We start from the raw sequence: 20,446 nt of genomic DNA, 5'->3' as shown, positions 1-20,446 counted from the left end.
GTTTTCTAATTAATATGTGTTTCTGTTACATATTTGGCCTATTATATATTGGAGGTAAGTCAGAATATTGACTTAAAACATTGTTTCTCAAGAACTTTAAAACAACCATTAAAAATCAACTGATTTAAAATAGTAATTCCTTGTCCAGCCCAGACATTCAAAAAGAAATCTTTCCTGCTATTTTTTTAAAATTTAATTGTACCCCAGCTTCAATTTCTCATGTTATTTTGGGATCAAAATAGAACCATCAGTTAATAACCAAATATGCTTATAAGTTTTCAATATGAGCTGAAAGGCCATGCTTTTCACCATTATTTTAAAATAGTATAAGGTTACAGTCTAAAATAACATAATTAGTGGTTATTTTTGAGTTGTGTATGATTGTGCTATTTGGCTGTAATAAAGAGCATCTTCTATTCAAGCCATATTTTGCAAAATATTTTATTTTCCAACAGTAATTTCTATTGTGCAGTAAGGCCCCTTCTGAAATCTGGGGATTTCTGAACAATTTAATACAATGTATATGGTCATTGCTATTGAAAGAAGAAAAAAATAGTGGGTATGTGTGCTAGAATGGGATACACTAGAATTCTCTGGATTGTTTTAATTGTAAAATAAACAATGAAGTCTATAAAATATACTCATTCCCAGAGCTGGCTATTCCACAGTCTCATGGGTAGTCCCAACTGGAGACTTATACATGCTGAGCATATGCCATGTGAAAGGAAATATCTTCCATATACACTGGTTTTTCCCAGCAGTTTATGAGGGGAAAATGGGACAGAAAATGCTAGTGTTCACATCATCTTGGCCTACTGCTTTTGATATAGTCTTAGAAACATTGATCTTTGCTCATTATTGTCAGAGCCACAGAAAAATTCAGAAGCTAAACTGGAACATTGTAGTGAAATCTAAGACTCTAAAATCAAAAGTGGGCATAAATTTGATATATTATGATTACATACAGAAAATAGTAAACATTATTTCAGTTTCCAACATACATTGAATGCATTTTTTTATTAACTAAAAGTTTTTATACCCTTTTGTAAAGAATTTGTTTTTAAAAAACTATCCTTTTCTATTACCATTTTACATACTGAACCTAAATTTTGTTTTTCTTGTTAGATGGCAACTTCATTTATACGTTCCATAGAACTTGGAGGAAAAGGATATGCTCCTTCACCAACTGATCCTTTAAGAAGTCATGTGAAGGGACTTTTTCAGTTTATTCATTTTATTGATAAATTAGAAGAAATTATTGGTGAAGATCTGGATCCAAGGTAATTCTTTTCTCATTGACTTACCTATTATTTTTTGAAACTTAAAATGTATCTTTATTCATTAGCCTTTGAAAAGCCAAGCAAATCCGATTCTTAATTACAGTAGTTCATTTTCAAACTGGGTAAATCTTACCATGTGGTGTCCTTTTTAATGCAAGTTTAAATAATTCAGTGGAAAACTGCATTTTAATTATTACTTTTTACTTCTATCAATCTTTCATTGTTTTGGTCTCTTTCATCTCTTGTTTTATTATTGTTTTGGTTAAAAATTGTGTAATTATCTGTGTAAGCTGAGAGTACAATAGTGATAGCTATTATTACAACAGTTACAAACTTAATGTTACCCCTACATGTAGTTATTGATGGGACATATAGTAGTTTATCATCAGATTGTTTTATAGTTAATATTCCATGTTGGGATTAATAAATTTATAGTTTGGAATATTTGGAAGGTTGAAAAATAAATACTGATAAAGCACAGTTGAAAAATTGGCAATGTGGTAATAGAAAGCCTGTTAAGTGAAGGTTAGTTCTGAAAAGATTGCTGAACAAGAATTAATTCCTTGAGAAAAGTAATATTGTTAGTAGAAAGAAGACAGGCAAAATAGATGAGCCTTGTACAGAAAGTAAGAATAGGTAAGCGGGAGATAAAGAAAAGGACATTTTGGGACTCAATAGGTGGTTAAAGGTGATGTTTCTAATATTATAGATATAAGAGCTAGTGTAAGAAGAAAGGTGGTAACTGAAAAAACTGTTAACTGACTCCTGTAGCATCTGCTCACTTGATACAGTAAGGTCTAGTGAAGTGCAATACTCCGGAATATAAATTAAAATTGTATGCTGATGATATCATACTCACAATTACTCAGTCCAGAGGATCTTTTAACATTGTGCTGGGGAAGTATACTGCATATACCCGTGGTTTCGACCCGTGGTTCCGGGAACGAGGGTGAGCAGCCACCTGAGCTTAGGCTTGTGTATTTTAATGCCAGGTCCATAGTTAATAAGGCTTCTCTCATCCGAGATTTGGTTGAGGAGGAGCGTGCGGACCTGGCTTGCATTACGGAGACCTGGTTGGGCCCAGAGGGTGGTGTCCCTCTGACTGAACTCTGCCCTCCAGGTTTCCGGGTGCTCTACCGGCCTCGGGCTCAGGGTAGGGGCGGGGGTGTGGCGGTGGTTATGAGAGAGACCTTATGTCCACAGGAGGCCACCGTTGTCCAGATATCCGGGTGTGAGTCACTCCTCCTGAGATGTGGCCCTAGGGCTCAGTTGGGCTTGCTGCTGGTGTACCTTTTGCCCAGTCGCGTAGCAGCAGCCCTGCCTGAACTTCTCGATATCCTCTTGGGTTTGGTGATTGAGTTCCCCAAACTTATGATTTTGGGGGACTTTAATCTGCCATCCCTGGGGGGATCATCAGAATTGGCTCAGGAGTTCATGGCTTCCATGATGGCCATGGACCTGATGCAAGTAATTCAGGGCCCGACTCATGGGGGGGTCACACGCTCGATTTTGTTTTTCTATCTGGACGGTGGTTAGATGATCTGGGTGGGGGTTCTCCAATTATTATGCTCCTGTGATGCACCGATCATCATCTCCTGCGGCTGGCCTTCCGCTTCGCCACCCCCCATCACTGGGTCACGGAACCGACAAGATGGTTCCGCCCCAGGCGCCTAATGGACCCTGAGCGGTTTCAAGTGGCGCTTGGGTCTCCGCCTGCCGCCTTCGCTCACAGCCCGGCCGATGCCTTGGTGGAAGCCTGGGAAAGGGCAGCCACGGAGGCACTCGACCGCGTTGTACCCATGCGGCCCCTGACCCGGCGCAGATCCCAGTGGGCTCCATGGTTTTCCGTTGAGCTCCGGGAGATGAAGCGTCGGAGACGGGGCCTAGAGAGCTGTTGGAGATCCAGCCGGTCTGAATCCGACCGATTGTGACTAAGGTCCTCTACGAGGTCTTATCTCGTGGTGATGAGGGCGGCAAAGTCTAATTACTTTGCTGCCCTCATCGCGTCCGCAGATAATCGCCCGGCCACCCTGTTCAGGGTGACCCGCTCCCTCCTTAATCAGGAGGTGAGGGAGGATCCCTTGCAGGGTCGTGCCGAGGAGTTTAGCCAACATCTGTCGGACAAAATCGCTCTGATTCGGGCCAGTCTGGACTCTGATTGGGCAGAGTCTGACGGAGGTGACACGAGCGGTCTTGGTGATGTTATCTGGGACGAGTTCAACCCTGTGACTCCGGAAGATGTGGACAGGATCATGGGGAAGCTGAGCTCCACCACGTGTTTATTGGACCCGTGCCCCTCCTGGCTGGTCTATGCGGCTCGGGAGGGGACACGAGGCTGGCTCCAGGCAGTGATAACTGCTTCTTTGAGTGAGGGTAGCTTTCCTGCCGCCTTGAAGGAGGCGGTGGTGAGGCCCCTCCTCAAGAAGCCTGCCCTGGACCCGGCTATATAGAATAACTATCGTCCGGTCTCCAACCTTCGCTTTCTTGCGAAGGTTGTTGAGAGTGTGGTGGCGCATCAGCTCCCTCTGTTCCAGGAGGAAGCGGATTATCTAGACCCGTACCAATTGGGCTTTAGGCCCGGGTACAGCACGGAGACGGCATTGGTCGCACTGGTGAATGATCTCTGGCGGGCTCGGGACAGGGGTTGTTCCTCTGTCCTAGTCCTATTAGACCTCTCAGCGGCTTTCGATACCATCGACCATGGTATCTTACTGCGGCGCCTCAGGGGGTTGGGAGTCGGGGGCACTGTTCTCCAGTGGTTCTCCTCCTACCTCCTGGGACCTTTGCAGTCAGTGCTGACAGGAGGGCAGAGGTTGGCCTCGAGGCCTCTCATTTATGGAGTTCCTCAGGGGTCGGTCCTCTCGCCTCTCCTGTTCAACATCTATATGAAGCCGCTGGGTGAGATCATTCGTGGTTTTGGAGTGGTGTATCATCAGTACGCCGATGATACCCAGCTTTTCATCTCTACCCCAAACCACCCCAGTGAGGCCCTCGATGTGATGTCCCGTTGCCTAGAGGCGGTTCGGGTCTGGATGGGGAGGAACAGGCTTCGGCTCAATCCCGACAAGACCGAGTGGTTGTATGTTCCGGCATCTCGGGAAATTCAGTCCATTCCATCTTTAACCATGGGGGGTGAGGTGTTACCCCCCCGTAGATAGGGCTCACAACTTGGGTGTCCTCCTGGACTCACAGCCCAGTTTGGAAGACCATGTAGGAGCTGTGACCGGGGGGGCTTTTGCCCAGGTTCGCCTGGTGCGCCAGTTGCGACCCTATCTGGACCAGGATGCCCTGCGTACAGTGACTCATGCGCTCGTGACCTCTCGTATAGACTACTGCAATGCTCTGTACATGGGGCTGTCCTTGAGGACCACTCGGAGGCTTCAGCTGGTGCAGAATGCGGCCGCGCGAGTTGTGATGGGGGTCTCCCGATACTCCCATGTAACACCTCTTCTCCGCGAGCTGCATTGGCTTCCAGTTGCCCTCCGGGTGAGATTCAAGGTGCTGGTGATTACCTATAAAGCCCTAAATGGCATGGGTCCGGATTACTTACGGGAGCACCTGCTGCCGGTGTCATCTTCCCTTCATCCTGTGCGCTCCCACAGAGAGGGCCTCCTCAGGGTACCATCGGTCAGAGAGTGTTGGCTTGCGGCCCCCAGGGGGAGAGCATTCTCTGTGGGCGCGCCAGTCCTTTGGAATCAATTACCGGTTGAGCTCCGGATGGCTCCCGACCTTCGCTCTTTCCGCCATGATCTGAAAACCTATTTATTTGAACAGGCCGGCCTGGTTTAAGGGTTTGGGGTATTTTTAATTATTTATTGTTAGGGCTTAATTAATTTAATTTTATTTTAACTTTTGTATGTAATGTTTTTACTGCCCTGTACACCGCCCTGAGTCCTTCGGGGGAAGGGCGGTATAGAAATTCAATAAATAAATAAATAAATAAATATGGCAAAATGGTTCATTCTTAGATTGCAGAATTAATAAAGAGAAAACTCATGCATTGGTATGGAATTTGACAGGATGAAAAGTAAAGTAATGCACCTATCAAACAACAGACTAACTTTTCTGCTAACAAGATAAAATATTTTGGATTTTTAAAAAAAATATTTATTTAAGATTAATTATTTACCAACTTGGAAAAAATATATCAGATATATCTAGATGGGAAAAGTTAAATCTGTCTTGGTTAAGAATAGTCACAGCTGTCAAAATGAATTTCTCACCACTTTCTTTTTTCAAATGATTCCAGTATTTATTGAGGATAAGCTTGTTACTTGGCACAGACAAGTAATGAATTACTGTTCCAGTCTTCTAGACGCTTTTCATATGTATCTGGATCCATAAATTAAAAGTTATTATTACACAAGTCTAAGTAAACTACTGAATGCCTGGGATATACAGGAAAATAATAAATTTGCGCTTTTCCCTTCCTGCTGTCTTCTACAAGTTTGCTTTTATGAAGACAAAGCCTCTAATAAATTTGCTCAGTGGAGAAATAGTTTGTATGAATTTCAAGATTTTATTGATAATAGGACAAAGATAAAAGCTCTCAAGTTTCTTAATATGCAACATTCTGCCACTGGTTTCAGTGCCTTCAAATAAGCAGTGTGACAGTAAAAAGAAACGCTAATGAAAAGGCTGTCCAATTTTACAGTCTAATAACACGTATTATTGACATAGGCTAAGCATCATGTATAGATTATTAGTGAGTATAACTCAGTTATACGTGATGTGACAGTACAAACTTTAATGGAAGAACACTAAAATTTACTTTGAACATAATATAACCCTTCAAAATGTACTGCACCAGCACTGTATTCGTTACTAACTGCAAGGATTCTATATGCCTTTTATTAGAAAAATATCTTTGATTCCATCTTTTGAAGAATGGTTAAACTATGAAATTATATCTAAAACATATAAAATCTAAGATATCTAAAATATGTTTTTAAAAAGTAAATTTGTCACAGAATTTAATTCAAATTATAATTTCATACATGGAATTGTTTGGCATCTAAAATTCATTTCTAGATCTTGTGATTTTACATGTTACATTTTTTTTAGTTTACATGATATAGTTTTTATAGTATTGCAACAGTGTATTACAGTATTTACTACTTGCACTTTTTCTTAGTGATTTGAACAAAGTTAACTTTTTTAATTTAAAGTTCAAAAGACATATGTGGGTTTGGACTGAAAAAGTTATAGTTATGCAGCATTTGAGTAGTCATATGTATAGCCCTCTTGAATTATAGAAAGAGACTACATAGAGAGAAGGCTATCTAGAAACTGTCCTGTCCTGGCTGCAAGAAAGGATAAAGTGAGGTAAGAGAAATAGCAAAGCTACTTCTTCCTCATTCAGCAATTGTAATCATAATACTGTAGTACAGAAGCAACTGTTTCCCTTGCTATCCATTTACTGATTGATTATCTACTTATTAGGGAAAAAATGTGGGGTTCTTCTTAAGTCAGTAGTCTACAAATAGGCAAGCCAGACCCCTCCCCCCCTCTTTATTTATTTATTTATTTATTTATTTATTTATTTATTTATTTATTTTATTTGCCAGGAACTTTTGATACAGATAGAACTTGAATCCAGGTAAAAATTGTGTCTACTGGATAATCCTTAAATTTCTTTCAGGGAAATAAAGCAATGATAAATTGTAAATTCTAAAAAAAAACATTCTTTTCATGGATGCACAGTTCCTTTGTGGAGACTTGAGGGTCATGTAGGAGTCGCACAGAATACACCTGAAATGTGAATCAGAAGGACAAGAGGACAGGGAGAGATATTTCAAGCAAAAAGTAGGCTAATAAACACATTATAACCCTTATTTACTTTTTTATATTGATTAAAAACAGCCTTTCACACCTTTTCAGCTCTTTCCATTATTTCTCAAAGTTTTGCAGCAGTTGAGAGGGATTGGTACCCACAAAAAGTGGTTGGAAAGAAGGGTACATGGATTTGTCTCTTATCCAATTCAAATCAAAATTCAACAGTACCATGTTATATGCTTTTAACTGAAATAGAACTACCACGCTGCAAGAAGAAATATTCAGATTGAAATATGAATGAAGTATTTTGGGATTTGTTTGTATAATCTTTGGACAGCTTCCCTGTATGATAACCTTAGTGGCCATAGGACCATATGGCCACCTTGGGTTGAACAAATAAAAAGAATATAAATATACAGCATAATATTATTTAAAAGGCAATTATTGAATTCATTAAGGATCTATGAAATTTTCCTGGGGAAAGTCTTCGTGCTAAAGAAAATCTGGCATATATAAAATGATTACTTTTCTCTCAAACACATAAATAAAATGCATATGCCAAAGGTTAGTGAGCATTTTTATTCTTCAAAGACTGGATTATTTTGGTGATTCCCTGTATCTTCTACAAGGCCATTGTAGAATTTCTCCTGAATCCCTGTTTATTTTAACTTTTGACTACAGTAAACATACAATTGTCATTTTTAATTTAGTGAAGAAAAAAGAATATTATATAGATTTGGTACAAACAAGGGGGGGGGAATTAAAAATGACTCCAAACATTAAACTGTTTTGTTATGTACGGAATCTTGTCACATCTCTATTAAATAATGTATTCCTAGTACAAGCTTTAAAATAACTGATCTCTGAAAGTTATCCTATGATGGGGGTGGGGGGTTAGTTTTTTTGCATCCAGCAATTGAAAAACTGATCTGACTTTCAGAGGAGCTGCTTTTCCAGGAAAGAATAAGTCTTTTTTTTTTACTTCCCTCCCTCCTTTCTTTTCCCTCTGTTTTGAATTGAGTGGTGAAATGCCACACTTGGTTATTTCCTGCTTTGATGGATAATAGCTACACCGATTGGAACTCTGAACAACTGGATTGAATTGCAATATCATTCCCATCCAAGGCTGGATCAGAAACATAAATATCATTTTGGAGCATTCTCCTCTGATACTTGCATTTTAACTAAAATGGCACAGATGAGAGGAGGAATTGGAAAAAATCCCAAATGTTAACTCCTTGGAATTTTTTTTCAGATTAAATCATTCATGTAATTTACAAGCAGCACATTTAATACACTGGATAAAGTATTTCAACACTTAATAAAAGCAGTCTCTAGCCACGGTATAATGCATACTTATTTGGGAGCAAATCCTGTTGAGCTTGGTAGGATTTAGCAATCATAGGTAGTTCTATATTAGAAGGATAGCCTGTTAATAGCATATCTTAATGCAAAATGAAGTCAGACATGGCATGATGTCCTAAACTAATCCCTCACATAGTAGGTCAGCACTTTATCTTGGCTTCTTTGTATAAAAAGTGAATGAAGTTTTCCTTTCTTTGGTCCAGCTAGAGTTATGAATATCTGATGGGGAAAGGGAACTTTTTTTCTTGGAAATGAAGACTGTGGGAAGAAAGATTAAATAAAAATCAAGACATTAACTGCTCACAGCAGGAATATTAGTTCAAGGCAAGAATGTCAAATCTTTGCCTCATTGGATTATGTGGTGCAAAAATGTAGTTAATCATTAAAAGGTACTCAGTAAAATACTTCTACTTTGAATATCATGGCTCCCCATCCTTTTTGGGCTTGGTTGTCATAGTTAGGAATCTGGAGAAGACGTAGTAGGTGCTCTTGCAAATGACGGTTAGTTTGTCCATATACAAAACAGCTGCTCTAAAGAAGACAATGAGTTAACAAAGCACAGAAAATCAGCATGCTGTCTAGATCTATTTCTACAGGATGCTTCCTATCATCCCAGGTATCAGTACCTTTTGCAGAATGTTAGCTCCCTATTTTTAAAATGTGAATATTTTTAAATAAAGTCAGATGGATCAAGAAACTGGCAGATGCCAAGAGTGATGTCCATATGCTTATGGATGCTGTGTTGTACACAAAAGACAGATTTTTGAATATCTAATATTGTTTTATAACCGTCTTATTTTTGGAATATAAAATATAAGAGTTGGAAGCAACTTGGAGATCCAATCTCTTTTCCAATATAGGAATCCACCACTGCAGTATCTCCATGGTTTAGCTAGACCTCTGGTGCAATCATGTTCCCTTTCTCTCCAATTAATCTGCTCTGTAAGGGGGGGGGGGAATCACATGTCAGACACCAGACAGTGAGCACTGAGTGTAATGATGATTATGTGAGTGAAGGATGCTGTAAATATGCTGTAGATTTTTTTCAGTACTATCATAAATTTGAATGGTGCTGAAAAACAGTCAATAAGCAAGGACTACCTGTGTACTTTTGCTGATGCAGTCTACAAATGGGTTGATATACATTTTATTGAACTCAGACTTTATTCTTAAGGACTTCAAGTACACTACCTTATCCACTTTACACAATAAACAGCGAAATGAGAATGACGTCATAGTGATCTTGGAACAAATTTATTTATTTATTTATTTATTTTAATTTAATTTAATTTAATTTAATTTAATTTAATTTAATTTAATTTAATTTTTATACCGCCCTTCTCCCGAAGGACTCAGGGCAGTGTACAAGGCAATACAATAAAATACAATATATAAAAATTTAAAAAAATATTAAATACTACAGCCCAATTCAATAAATTAATACAATAGCGTTAAAATACCCCTAAACCCATCAGACCAGGCCGGCTTGTTCAAATAAATATGTTTTTAGGTCACGTCGGAAGGAGCGAAGGTCGGGAGCCATCCGGAGCTCCACCTGTAAACGGTTCCAAAGGTCTGGCGCGCCCACAGAGAACGCCCTCCCCCTGGGGGCCGCCAGTTGACACTCTGACCAACGGCACCCTAAGGAGGCCCTCTCTGTGGGAGCGCACTGGACGAAGGGAAGTTGATGCCGGCAGCAGGTGCTCCCGTAAGTAACCTGGACCCATGCCATTTAGGGCTTTATAGGTCATAACCAGCACCTTGAATCTTACCCGGAGAGCAACCGGAAGCCAATGCAGCTCACGGAGTAGAGGTGTTACATGGGAGTATCGGGAAGCCCCCACCACCACTCGCGCGGCTGCATTCTGCTCCAGCTGGAGCCTCCGAGTAGTCCTCAAGGGCAGCCCCATGTAGAGAGCATTGCAATAGTCCAAACAGGAGGTCACAAGTGCATGAGCACAGATTTGATACAGTTCAAGAAAGTCTGAAAAACAGGTCTGCAACAAGTCTCATTTGAAACAAGCAATATAAAGATTATATGATGCTAACACATAGCCAGAGGAAAATCTATAGTTATTGCCAAAGAAAACGGGCCAATTTTATATCTTATGTTTATTTTTTTTCACCATATAAAAAAAGCACAAATGGGATAAAATACTAACATTCTGGAGGCTACCTTTATACTTACTTGAATCAGATTTAGACTAATGGAAGGAAGACTTCCAGAATGTGGAAACAAGCTTTCAGAATACATATCTAATTTCTAATATGCTAGCCAAAAGAGAGTTGGCTCTCGTATACTCATGTACTATCTAATTTCAAAGAAATATATTGAAAGGAGATGAAATCTTTTCGTCTTTAATTACTCCAACTTAAAGTCAAATTTGATCCCATTTATGTAACTTCAACTTTCTATTGCACTAGATAGAATGTGGGAAACTGACTTACATATCTCTAGGAGGGTGCATTTTATGTTATGAAAGTAATTAGTTAAAACACTTTGTCTTTCCCTCTTGCATTATGGTGCTTGAAATTCTGTCTAAAATGCAGTTTATCAGTCTTTATGAAAACACTATTCAAAAGAAGTTAATATGCTCCTAAGTAGATGGGAAACAAATATGTAGCAAGGTAGAGGATTTCAAAATCTTAGTGGTTAAGCAGGATTTGGATAATGTGAGCTAATCTATGATAATGTAATTAAAACCTCTGACAGGCTATTTTCATTGCTACTTAAACAATGCATTAACAAGGTATGAGCCTATTGTCCTTCCTTCTGTAATCTCCCAATTCATGATACCAAATTATTTCATTAAAAGGCCAGATCTCATTGCAAGATGCTGTGCAACTTAACAGATCAAAGCTGTTTGCTGAGCAATTTTGATTAACTGTGAATATTCTCTGTTTTCAAATTACTAAATATCTTAAGATAGTGCCAAAATGAATATGGAAATGACCCTAGGTCTGTTTTTCAGACATGCAGGGGGTCGAATCCTATCAACAATCAAGATGCAGTTGATAAAAGGCCGAAACAGCAGGGATCCTTTCTGTCAAGCAGCAGAGGAAGTTGTACAAGATTTGGATTTGAGGATTAAAAATATTATCAGTTTTCAGCATGAGGCTGTGGCAGCCAGCGCTACTGGAAGCAGTCCAGCCCGAGTAAGGGGCCTCCTTTTGTTCTTCTAAATTGCTTGATATAACAGAGATTTTTTCTAAATACCCTGATTATTTCTTGTCCATTAGTTGAAGAAAATAATTGCTTTGAACGACATTGGAAATAGTGATGTGTTTTTAAAAGGTTCTTATTTTCAATGGGATATATTTTCTACAAGAAGAAAAAGCTTTCTCCTCTAATGTAGTGCTGATAATTAGTTTAATCTTTGGGAAGTTCTACTTTTGCTCCCCACCCTCCCTTCCAAGTATATTTTGGCAGTGGTTATTTTTATTTTGACTTCCCTATCTTGTGTTAAGTGATTTATCTGCTGATTGCTTCCTGACATGATTGGCTAGCTGTCCTAGGAAAATTTTTATTGCCTTGCTTGAATCTTATGTCAGGTTTTTTTTTGCCTCTTTGCTTGTATAGACACCAGCCTGTACACCTTACTGCTTCTTGTACCCTGTTTGTATGCACTTGCCTTGAATTATACAAATCCAGTTGATTCATGAAGATTTCTACCATGAGGAAATTTTATCTGATAAATCTGCATTAGATTGTTTCCTACAGAAATGTGCCTACTATTAAAACAAAACCAAAACAGATGTGAATAATATTTCAGATATTGCAGTTCAGGGTTTAAGAGAAAATTTGTATCATGTGAACGTGATTGGATTGGAAGTAAGATAATATGAAATCTATGATCAAACTCCTTCAGTGTGCTCTAATGTAGCTAATAAACTTATCATAGAGTATAGCTAATAAAGTTATTTTAATTTTTAGCCAAAACTACATTCTATAAACCATGACACTGTTTACCGTGGCAGAGATACTGTGAAGTCCTTATTGGCTGTTTTAGATGAAGCAGCTAGTCATTCTCCTTTCGGCAACAAAGCTCTCTTGTTATTTGATGAAGAATTTGGATTTCCTTCTACCATGTTATTGTTCAAGTAAGTTCTAAGGATGATGATAATGATAATGTGATAGATTCCGTCTTTGTTTTGTGAAGAAAACTATTTTGCAGAAGATATCTGGGAAACTACGTAGTAATGCTGATGCTGATGAAAGCCAAAACTGAAAGTGAATAATTCCACTTTTTCAATGTGTCTTTCTACCACTCGTTTTTATTTCTTCCAACCCTATAGAGCAGACATGTTGAACTCGCAACGTCACGTAATATCACGCGATGTATCGGGACTGTTTTGCTATTGCCAGCAATAGGGTGGGTGTGGCTTCCGTGTGACGTGTCCAGCCTGCAGGCTGGCAGTTTGACGCCCCTGCTATAATTAAGAAATTATGTAGAATGTATGGTGCTACACTTTCTGTCTGTCCATCAGCAGGATAACTCTCCAAAAACTAAACACCAAAAATTTGGTGTCTGAGGAGAAGCCAGCAAAAGAAATGTTGAGCTTGAAAAAGGGCCAAATCTGGCTTTTAGGTTGTTGGGAAAAAAGTTCCCTGAAAATAATTCCCAACTCGTCTCTATGAAGGAGACAATCAACAAGCGGCTTGGAATATTGCTAACTGCTTCATTCTAAGCCCCCTCTTTTTTTCCCAGTCACATGACCCTGAGCAGAATACAGGTAGTCCTCCACTTACAATCATAATTCAACCTGCAATTGCACTCGTAAGTCAGGATGGTAATTAAGCAGGTCATTACGTGACCGCACCTGATTTTACAACCCTTCTTGCAACAATTCTTAACTGAATGTAACAGTCATAAAGCGAATGCTGCCATTATTAAGCAAAGCCATGGTTCACTATGGGGCATTTTTGCTGGAAACCGGAAATAAATTCCGTTTCTGGCAAAATTGCAAATCACAGTTACATGATTACAAATGGTCATAAATGTGTTTACAAATGGTCATAATGTGATTACAAATGGTCATAAATGTGGACCAGTTGCCAAGCACCCAAAGTGTGATCATATAACTCTGGGAGGGGATGGCCATCAGAAATTCACAACTGGATCGTTAGTACGGTACCTCTTTCAGGTTTGTTGTAACCAGATCATTGCTAAATGATCAGACTTAAGTCAAGAACTATTTGTATATTCTGCCCACTTTGTGTTTTCTACTGTGCACAAAACCCAGACATAAGACAGTAGGGAGATCAGAAACATACACAAACAGATGCAACATATTACTGAAAATATAGATGTCTTCTGTGACTATTGTTGATAAATCAGTTGGAAAAAAATCCCAGAAGCTATGTTCTGGCTCCTTATCTTGTTTATTCTATCCAGTCTAGAGGAATGTTTGAAAGAATTATAGAAGAAGGTTTGAATTTATGTCTAACAGTCGCTAATATAACTTTCTGAAAACCGAAGTGTGTGGGCTCAAGTTTGGTGTGCGTGTGGGGAACAAAAGAAGGATGTAGGTAATGGTATGAAAATCTTGAAAATTTCTCCAGTGCATTTCCCCAGAGAGTGAGAAGGAAGTTGGGATCCTCTTGGAATGTTGCCATCTGAATTCTAACCCCTCCCCACTTTCTTCCCTCTCAGTCAATGATCAGAGCAGGCAGCTATTAAGAAGTTGGAAAGAGTTGCACAAGCCTTGCTCAGCATGCTTTCATTCTCTTTTTGATCACTCCATTCCTCCCTCCCCCCCATTTTTGCTTTGCTTAGTAGCTGCCAAAAATTGGGAAAAGATTGCATTTGTCAGAATTAATAGTTTGCAGAGAGCTAGAAGAGAGTACATGGAGGGCTAAGGTCACAAATGAATCCAGAGGTCTGCAACTTTTAGAACAGTGGATTATTCTGCATTAGAAACATCAGCTTTTTGGAATGCTATCTGTCAAAATTCTGTTCTCAGTCAATATTCTGTCATGGCTGTTACAAAGGAAAATTGGATGAGATACAATACTTAGGACCTCAGGATATGATCAGAATGTTAAAAATAATTACCTATCAAAATTAGTCTTACGTTGCTAAGAACTGGATAGGTGATTCTAGCTGCAAAGTTATAATGCTATTGATTCTTCCTTTCTGAATATAGAACTTAGGCCTAACCATAAGAGATTATTTCAGTAGCAGAAAATAGGAGAAATATTTGAATTGCGAACAGTATAAAAAGTGAAAGAATAAGGAAGAATAACCAGATTTCTAAATTTTAGTTGCCCCAATCAGTCACAGTATACATATAGGAGTCTGTATGCATATATGGCGGTAAAGCATCCACAGAATCTTTCATTTTATAGTGGGACCCTTTATCTAAGTAAATTGGCTTTCTCAAAATGGATTAAACAAAGGTTCTGAATTTCAGAATTCTTTGGTTGGTTAGTTTTACTTTGTAAGGGTTGTGCATGTACTTATTTGTTAAATACATTAAATGTACTTCATTTAATGTATTTAACAAATATTTTAAATCTATAAATGCATATCATATAAGTCTAGTAGCTAACATATTTCATGCTTACTACAGTTGTTTGTATTTTGTTCAAATATTAATACAGATCTCCAACACAGTCCAGTGGATTTTCTCCCAAAGCTCTGAGACAGCGGATTCAGATGGCAGTGTGTGAAAAAATTAAGGTAGATTAACCATAAATCTCCCTTGCCACCCCCACTCCCCCACAAGATGAAGCTTCTATTGAAATCTAAATGTTGTTGTTTATGCATTCTGACATACTACTTGTAATGGTATGTGGGACTGACCTTCAGATATAGAGAGAAGAGACACAGCCAAGGGAATGGGCAGATAAAAAGTAACTTACCCTACAGCAAGAATGCAGCTCAGAAGGGACCCTCCCTAGTTTTTTTGGTGTAAAACGGAGCAGCAGGGGGGATATATTTTAATAAATTTGCAAGATTTTCTGTTAATATAATATTACCATTAAGTAGAATTAGCTCATCTGGCCATGTATCCTGTTTGATCCAGCTTAGAAAGATGATGCTACTGTTCTATTTTCTAGGTTTGTTTGTTTTTAACAGGTAGGAATAGGTCACCTCTAATGGAAATAAGTCTATTGTCCAGGAGAGTCACTAATGATGTTAAGGCAGAATTGCTGTTAATGTTGTCCTACTTGAACTAGAAGGTTTTCAGCCAGAGGTTTAAACATAAAGATACTTATTTTTATGGGGACCTCATCAAATTTGCAGATGACACCAACCTTTCAGGAATAGCCAACACTCCAGAAGATAGGCTTAAGATACAAGGAGGATCTTGACAGATTTGAACATTGGGCGCTATCTAACAAAATGAAATTCAATGGTGAAAATAGTAAATGTAGAAATAGTTCTACATTTAGACAAGAAAAACCAAATGCACAGCTACAGTATGGTGCTACCTTGCTCAGTACTAGTAACTGTGAGGAGGATCTCGGAGTCCTAGTGGACAATCACTTAAATATGAGCCAGTAGTGTGCTGCAGCTGCCAAAAAATCCAACACAGTGGTAGGCTGCATTAACAGAGGGATAGAATCAAGATCATGTGAAGTGTTAATACCATTTTATAATGCCTTGGTATGGCCACATCTGGAATACTGCATCCAGTTTGGTCACCACAATGTAAAAAAGATGTTGAGACTCTAGAAAGAGTACAGAGAAGACCAACAAAGATGATTAGGGGACTGGAGGCTAAAACATATAAGGAACGGTTGCTGGAATTGGGTATGTATGAAGAGAAGGACTAGGGGCTGCCACAAAGAAGAGGGAGTTAAGCTATTCTCCAATCACCTGAAGGCAGGACACAAGCAATGGATGGAAACTAATCAAAGAGAGAAGCAACCTAGAACTAAGGAGAAATTTCCTGTGATTTAGAACAATTAATCAGTGAAACAACCTGCCTCCAGAAGTTGTGAATGCTCCCGCAATGGAAGTTTTTAAGAGACTGGACAACTATTTGTATGAAATGGTATAGGTTTTCCTGCTTGAGCAAGGGGTTGGACTGGAAGATCTCCAAGGTCCCTTCCAACTTTACTACTACTACTACTACTACTACTACTACTATTATTATTATTATTATTATTATTATTATTATTATTATTATTATTATTATTTCCATTTATATCCCGCCCTTCTCCGAAGACTCAGGGCGGCTTACAAGCTTAGCAGTAGCCTTCATTCTATGTATATGCCTGCTTATTAGGGCTTTCACACACACCCCAGCGGCATTATTACAAAGTCAGCTTAATTGCCCCCAACAATCTGGGTCCTCATTTTACCTACCTCGGAAGGATGGAAGGCTGAGTCAACCTTGAGCCTGGTGGGATGCGAACCTGCACTAATTGCAGGCAGCTGGTGTTACTTAAGGAGGCATTAGCCCACTGCTCCACCAAGGCTCCAATTATTATTATTATTATTATTATTATTATTATTATTATTATTATTATTATTATTATTATTATTATTATTATTATTATTATTATTATTATTATTATTATTTCTGGAAAAGCCCTTAATAAGAAAGAAAACCAGCCCCAAGATAAAATCCTACATTTTTTTCTCCTGCCTTTACATTGCAACAGCTTGAGAGTCTTTTGTTTCCTAGCAGAAGTGATTGGTACCTTTGAATTTTATTCTAACAATCCCCTTTTCCCCTAAGCTTGTGAGCATTTGCCCTTACACTGATTATATCTCCTCACCACCTCAAGTAGTGCAGGGGGATGTTATGAAAACAAAGCCAGAAAATGGAGGGAAAAAAAGCTTGCTTCTGTGTGAAAAGATGTATTTCTCTTCACACACACACGCACACCGTCTTTTTTAGGTTCAAAATAAACATAAAGTGGAAAACCTCCTTTCCCATATTTCTACAACATTGGGTTCTGTAAGATTACAGCTTAGAAATGCCCAGATTCCATTTTTGATAGCTTCTGTAATATAACATCTTGGTGAACATTAGTTACTTCAGCTGCTGGTGCATAAGAAGCTACACCCATTGTTCATCTGTTATTTATTGCAACAATAACAAAAATACAATATAAATACATTTGCTATAGTTTTACATATATTTAAATCTCTTTAATCTCCCTGTCTGTTAATTAAGTCAAGAATGGCTTACCAAAGAACCAGTTGAAGGTGGTTCAACTTGCACGAATTTGTCCCTTCTTTCTCTGGACCCTCCCTTTCTTCTTGGCTCTACCTGCTTTTTTCTGAAAGAGACCTTTGTCTGTAACTTTTGTTCGTACATCACACCAAGATACTGCATAATGTCAATATGGATTTGTGTTAGTCTGTTATATGAATACAGTCATTGTGCTTTATAAATGTGCCAGGTGTGACTGATTTAGTAACTCTTGACTAAAGAAGTCTTGACGTAGTGCAATACGTGAACATGGCTTATATCTGACCTAGGTTTGTTTATATACATCTATGTTTGCATACAGTGGAAAAAAGATTCTTTTTAATGAACTTATGAGAATCCTTTCAAAAAACCAAAAAGGGTTGCAGCTTTCTAAAACACTTTTAACATGGTTGTTTTTTCATGTGAAGTACAAGGAATTATATAGTAATTTTAGGCATATAATTAATTATTCCAGCAAGTGAATTTAAAAAAAGGAAAAAAAAATGCCAGGATTTTGTTATTGCTATTGCTAGTGGGTTAAAAAAATCTTGTCTTCACCATTATACGTTATAATTCATATTGATCTACTTCCTTTTTAGTTGAAGCAACCTTTAATTAGATCTCAGTTTGCTTGCACTTACAAAGATGATCAAATAATCAAGCCAAAGAATCAACCCTTCGTTTCATCTCCAGTCCTAACATATGTATCCTCAGCACTCCAAAAAACAGCAGCTTCTCATACGGATGACAGATCAACTTCAGGTAAATTCAGTCAGCAATATCTACTTCTCTGCCCCCTCATTTATTGACCAGAATGAATAAGTATGCTATCAGTTAACTGAACACCCCCCAAATAAATGAAATAATTGCTATACAAATGTAGAAATAAGTGGTCTACTTGACATATCTCAGCACCTGCAGTGGCGGATCAGGTGCCACAGGAAGCCCAGAGCAAGGCATGATGGCGGTCAGTCTTTCCCTGCCAAGTGTCCCTCTACAGTTGATACTCAATGTTATGTTGTCTTTGAATCTATCAGCTTTTTGTAGTCAGCATGCACTTACCTAGTTATTTTATTTTATTTTATTTATTTTGTTGTATTTGTTTAAAAAGTCCTGCTTTCCCAAAACTGTAGGCAGTCTTTCCCTCTGGCAACTTAACTTAATGTCAAGAATGGGAAAATCAGGAAGTCCAGATGAATATAAAAGTTTATTGCAAGGTTATGATCTCTACAAGAATCTGAACTACTAATGTCAGAGCAAATAGGCAGTAGATAAGAGTCAATGGAATTCAAAGTAGGCTAGCCTTAAGTCTCTTGTGGGAAGGGACTTGAGACTAATGATGCATTTGACCTCTCCCTCGGGCCCAGCCTGATCATTTCCCATACTTTCTTTACAATGGTAGTATGAGAATGATCAATATTGTCCTGAAATCACCCATAGTTCTACATCTGAGTGAAAATTTAGATCTTTACTACTGTTTTGCAGCACAAAATGTGCCATCTTTGTAAAAAAGACAAGTTTTGTAAACCAAAACAAAACAAGTTAGACTAATTTTTAGTTTGCTACATTCTAGCGACAAAGTACACCACAAAGATCTTGTTGCTACTTCTAGAGAGGTCTGAAACTGACATTTTCTTCAACAATTGTAGGACAGAAAAAATACAAAGATTTGCTGTCCAGGAGTGATAAGGACATGGTGAGATTACCAAAGGGCAAAAACACAAAGCTGATGGCATGCCAGGCAGATAATTTTGTTTTAATTACTGCTGAACTGTGTTACTTGCTTGTTGGTTGGTTGTCTTTCAAGAGCTAATTATTGGCAGTAGATGATAGCATGATGTGGCCTGGGCAAGAGTAGAGAGAAAGAGATTAAGAGGTAATATGGGGTGGGTGGGAGTATGTCATTGTGAGAGAGACTAAGGTTAGCTAAGAAGAACTTTGGTTAGTTGCTTCTAAGTTATTTTGTGTTTTGGTTCCTCTTCATTTTTCAAGATTAAGGCCATCTGACCAATCTGCCTTCTAGTCTTGTAGTGGTGCATTTAAATATTAAGTTGGGCCATAATAAGTCTTCATGCACAATGAGAAAGCCAGTGGGGTTATTACCAGTTCTTACATAGATGGACCAGGTGAACTTGATCTGACTATGTTCTGTGAGTCTGATCAAGTATCAACCTAGATTAGAGGACTGGATATGTTTTTTATTTTAATTCCATTTATATCCCGCCCTTCTCCGAAGACTCAGGGCGGCTTACAAGCTTAGCAGTAGCCTTCATTCTATGTACCGTATATACTTGAGTATAAGCCGAATTTTTCAGCCCACTTTTTGGGCTGAAAAACTCCACTTCGGCTTATACTCCAGTCAACAAAAAAATTTTACCGAGGACTTGCGCGCGGCCGAGGCTTCGGTGCTTCCCTCCAGAGGAAGAAGGCGCTGGATGCGGCCGGCTCTGCGGGGAAGGGGGAGCGGCGGCGGGGGCGACGGAAAAGCCGCAAAAACGGTAGGAGAGATGCTGACTGGCGGCGGCCTCGGAGGAGGCGGAGGGGGAGGAGGGAGGGAAGGGTGACCGGGCGGGGGAGGGGGGGGTGAGCCAGAAGGAAAAGGGAAAGTCATCCCGCAGAGCGGTTGCGAAAAGAGGGAGGAGATAAGCCAGCCCGGTACCTGGATCCGCTTCCTGTGTCTCCTCTGCTCTGCCATGATGTCCCCGTTTTGGTCTCCTGGTGATGTGGGGCTGAGCCGGAAAAGGGGGAGGGGGAGACCGAGGGAGGGAGGAAAGAAGAGAGAGAGAGAGACGAGCTAGCGTCAGCCAGCGGTGTCACGCGGGGCAGCAAGCCATTAGGAGCCCTTGGGGAGGCAGCGCAGTCTGGCCGCTGGG

General features: G+C 39.2%; 1 protein-coding gene across 1 annotated transcript in view; it reads left to right on the top strand.

Moving 5' to 3' along the window:
* The window catches only part of PARPBP (PARP1 binding protein), a 40,026-nt gene that overhangs the window by 9,912 nt on the left and 9,668 nt on the right, over positions 1–20,446 (top strand). The window contains exons 5-9 of the mRNA XM_081330263.1: positions 1,126–1,280; positions 11,393–11,576; positions 12,355–12,521; positions 15,025–15,103; positions 18,173–18,335. Coding sequence (XP_081186389.1) covers positions 1,126–1,280; positions 11,393–11,576; positions 12,355–12,521; positions 15,025–15,103; positions 18,173–18,335 — 748 coding nt within the window. The remainder of the gene's footprint in view (positions 1–1,125; positions 1,281–11,392; positions 11,577–12,354; positions 12,522–15,024; positions 15,104–18,172; positions 18,336–20,446) is intronic.

The sequence above is a fragment of the Vipera berus genome (genome assembly GCF_964194415.1).
Source record: "Vipera berus genome assembly, chromosome: 6".
In the NCBI taxonomy this organism is placed as follows: Eukaryota; Metazoa; Chordata; class Lepidosauria; order Squamata; family Viperidae; genus Vipera; species Vipera berus.
This window is presented reverse-complemented; position numbering and strand designations above follow the sequence as displayed.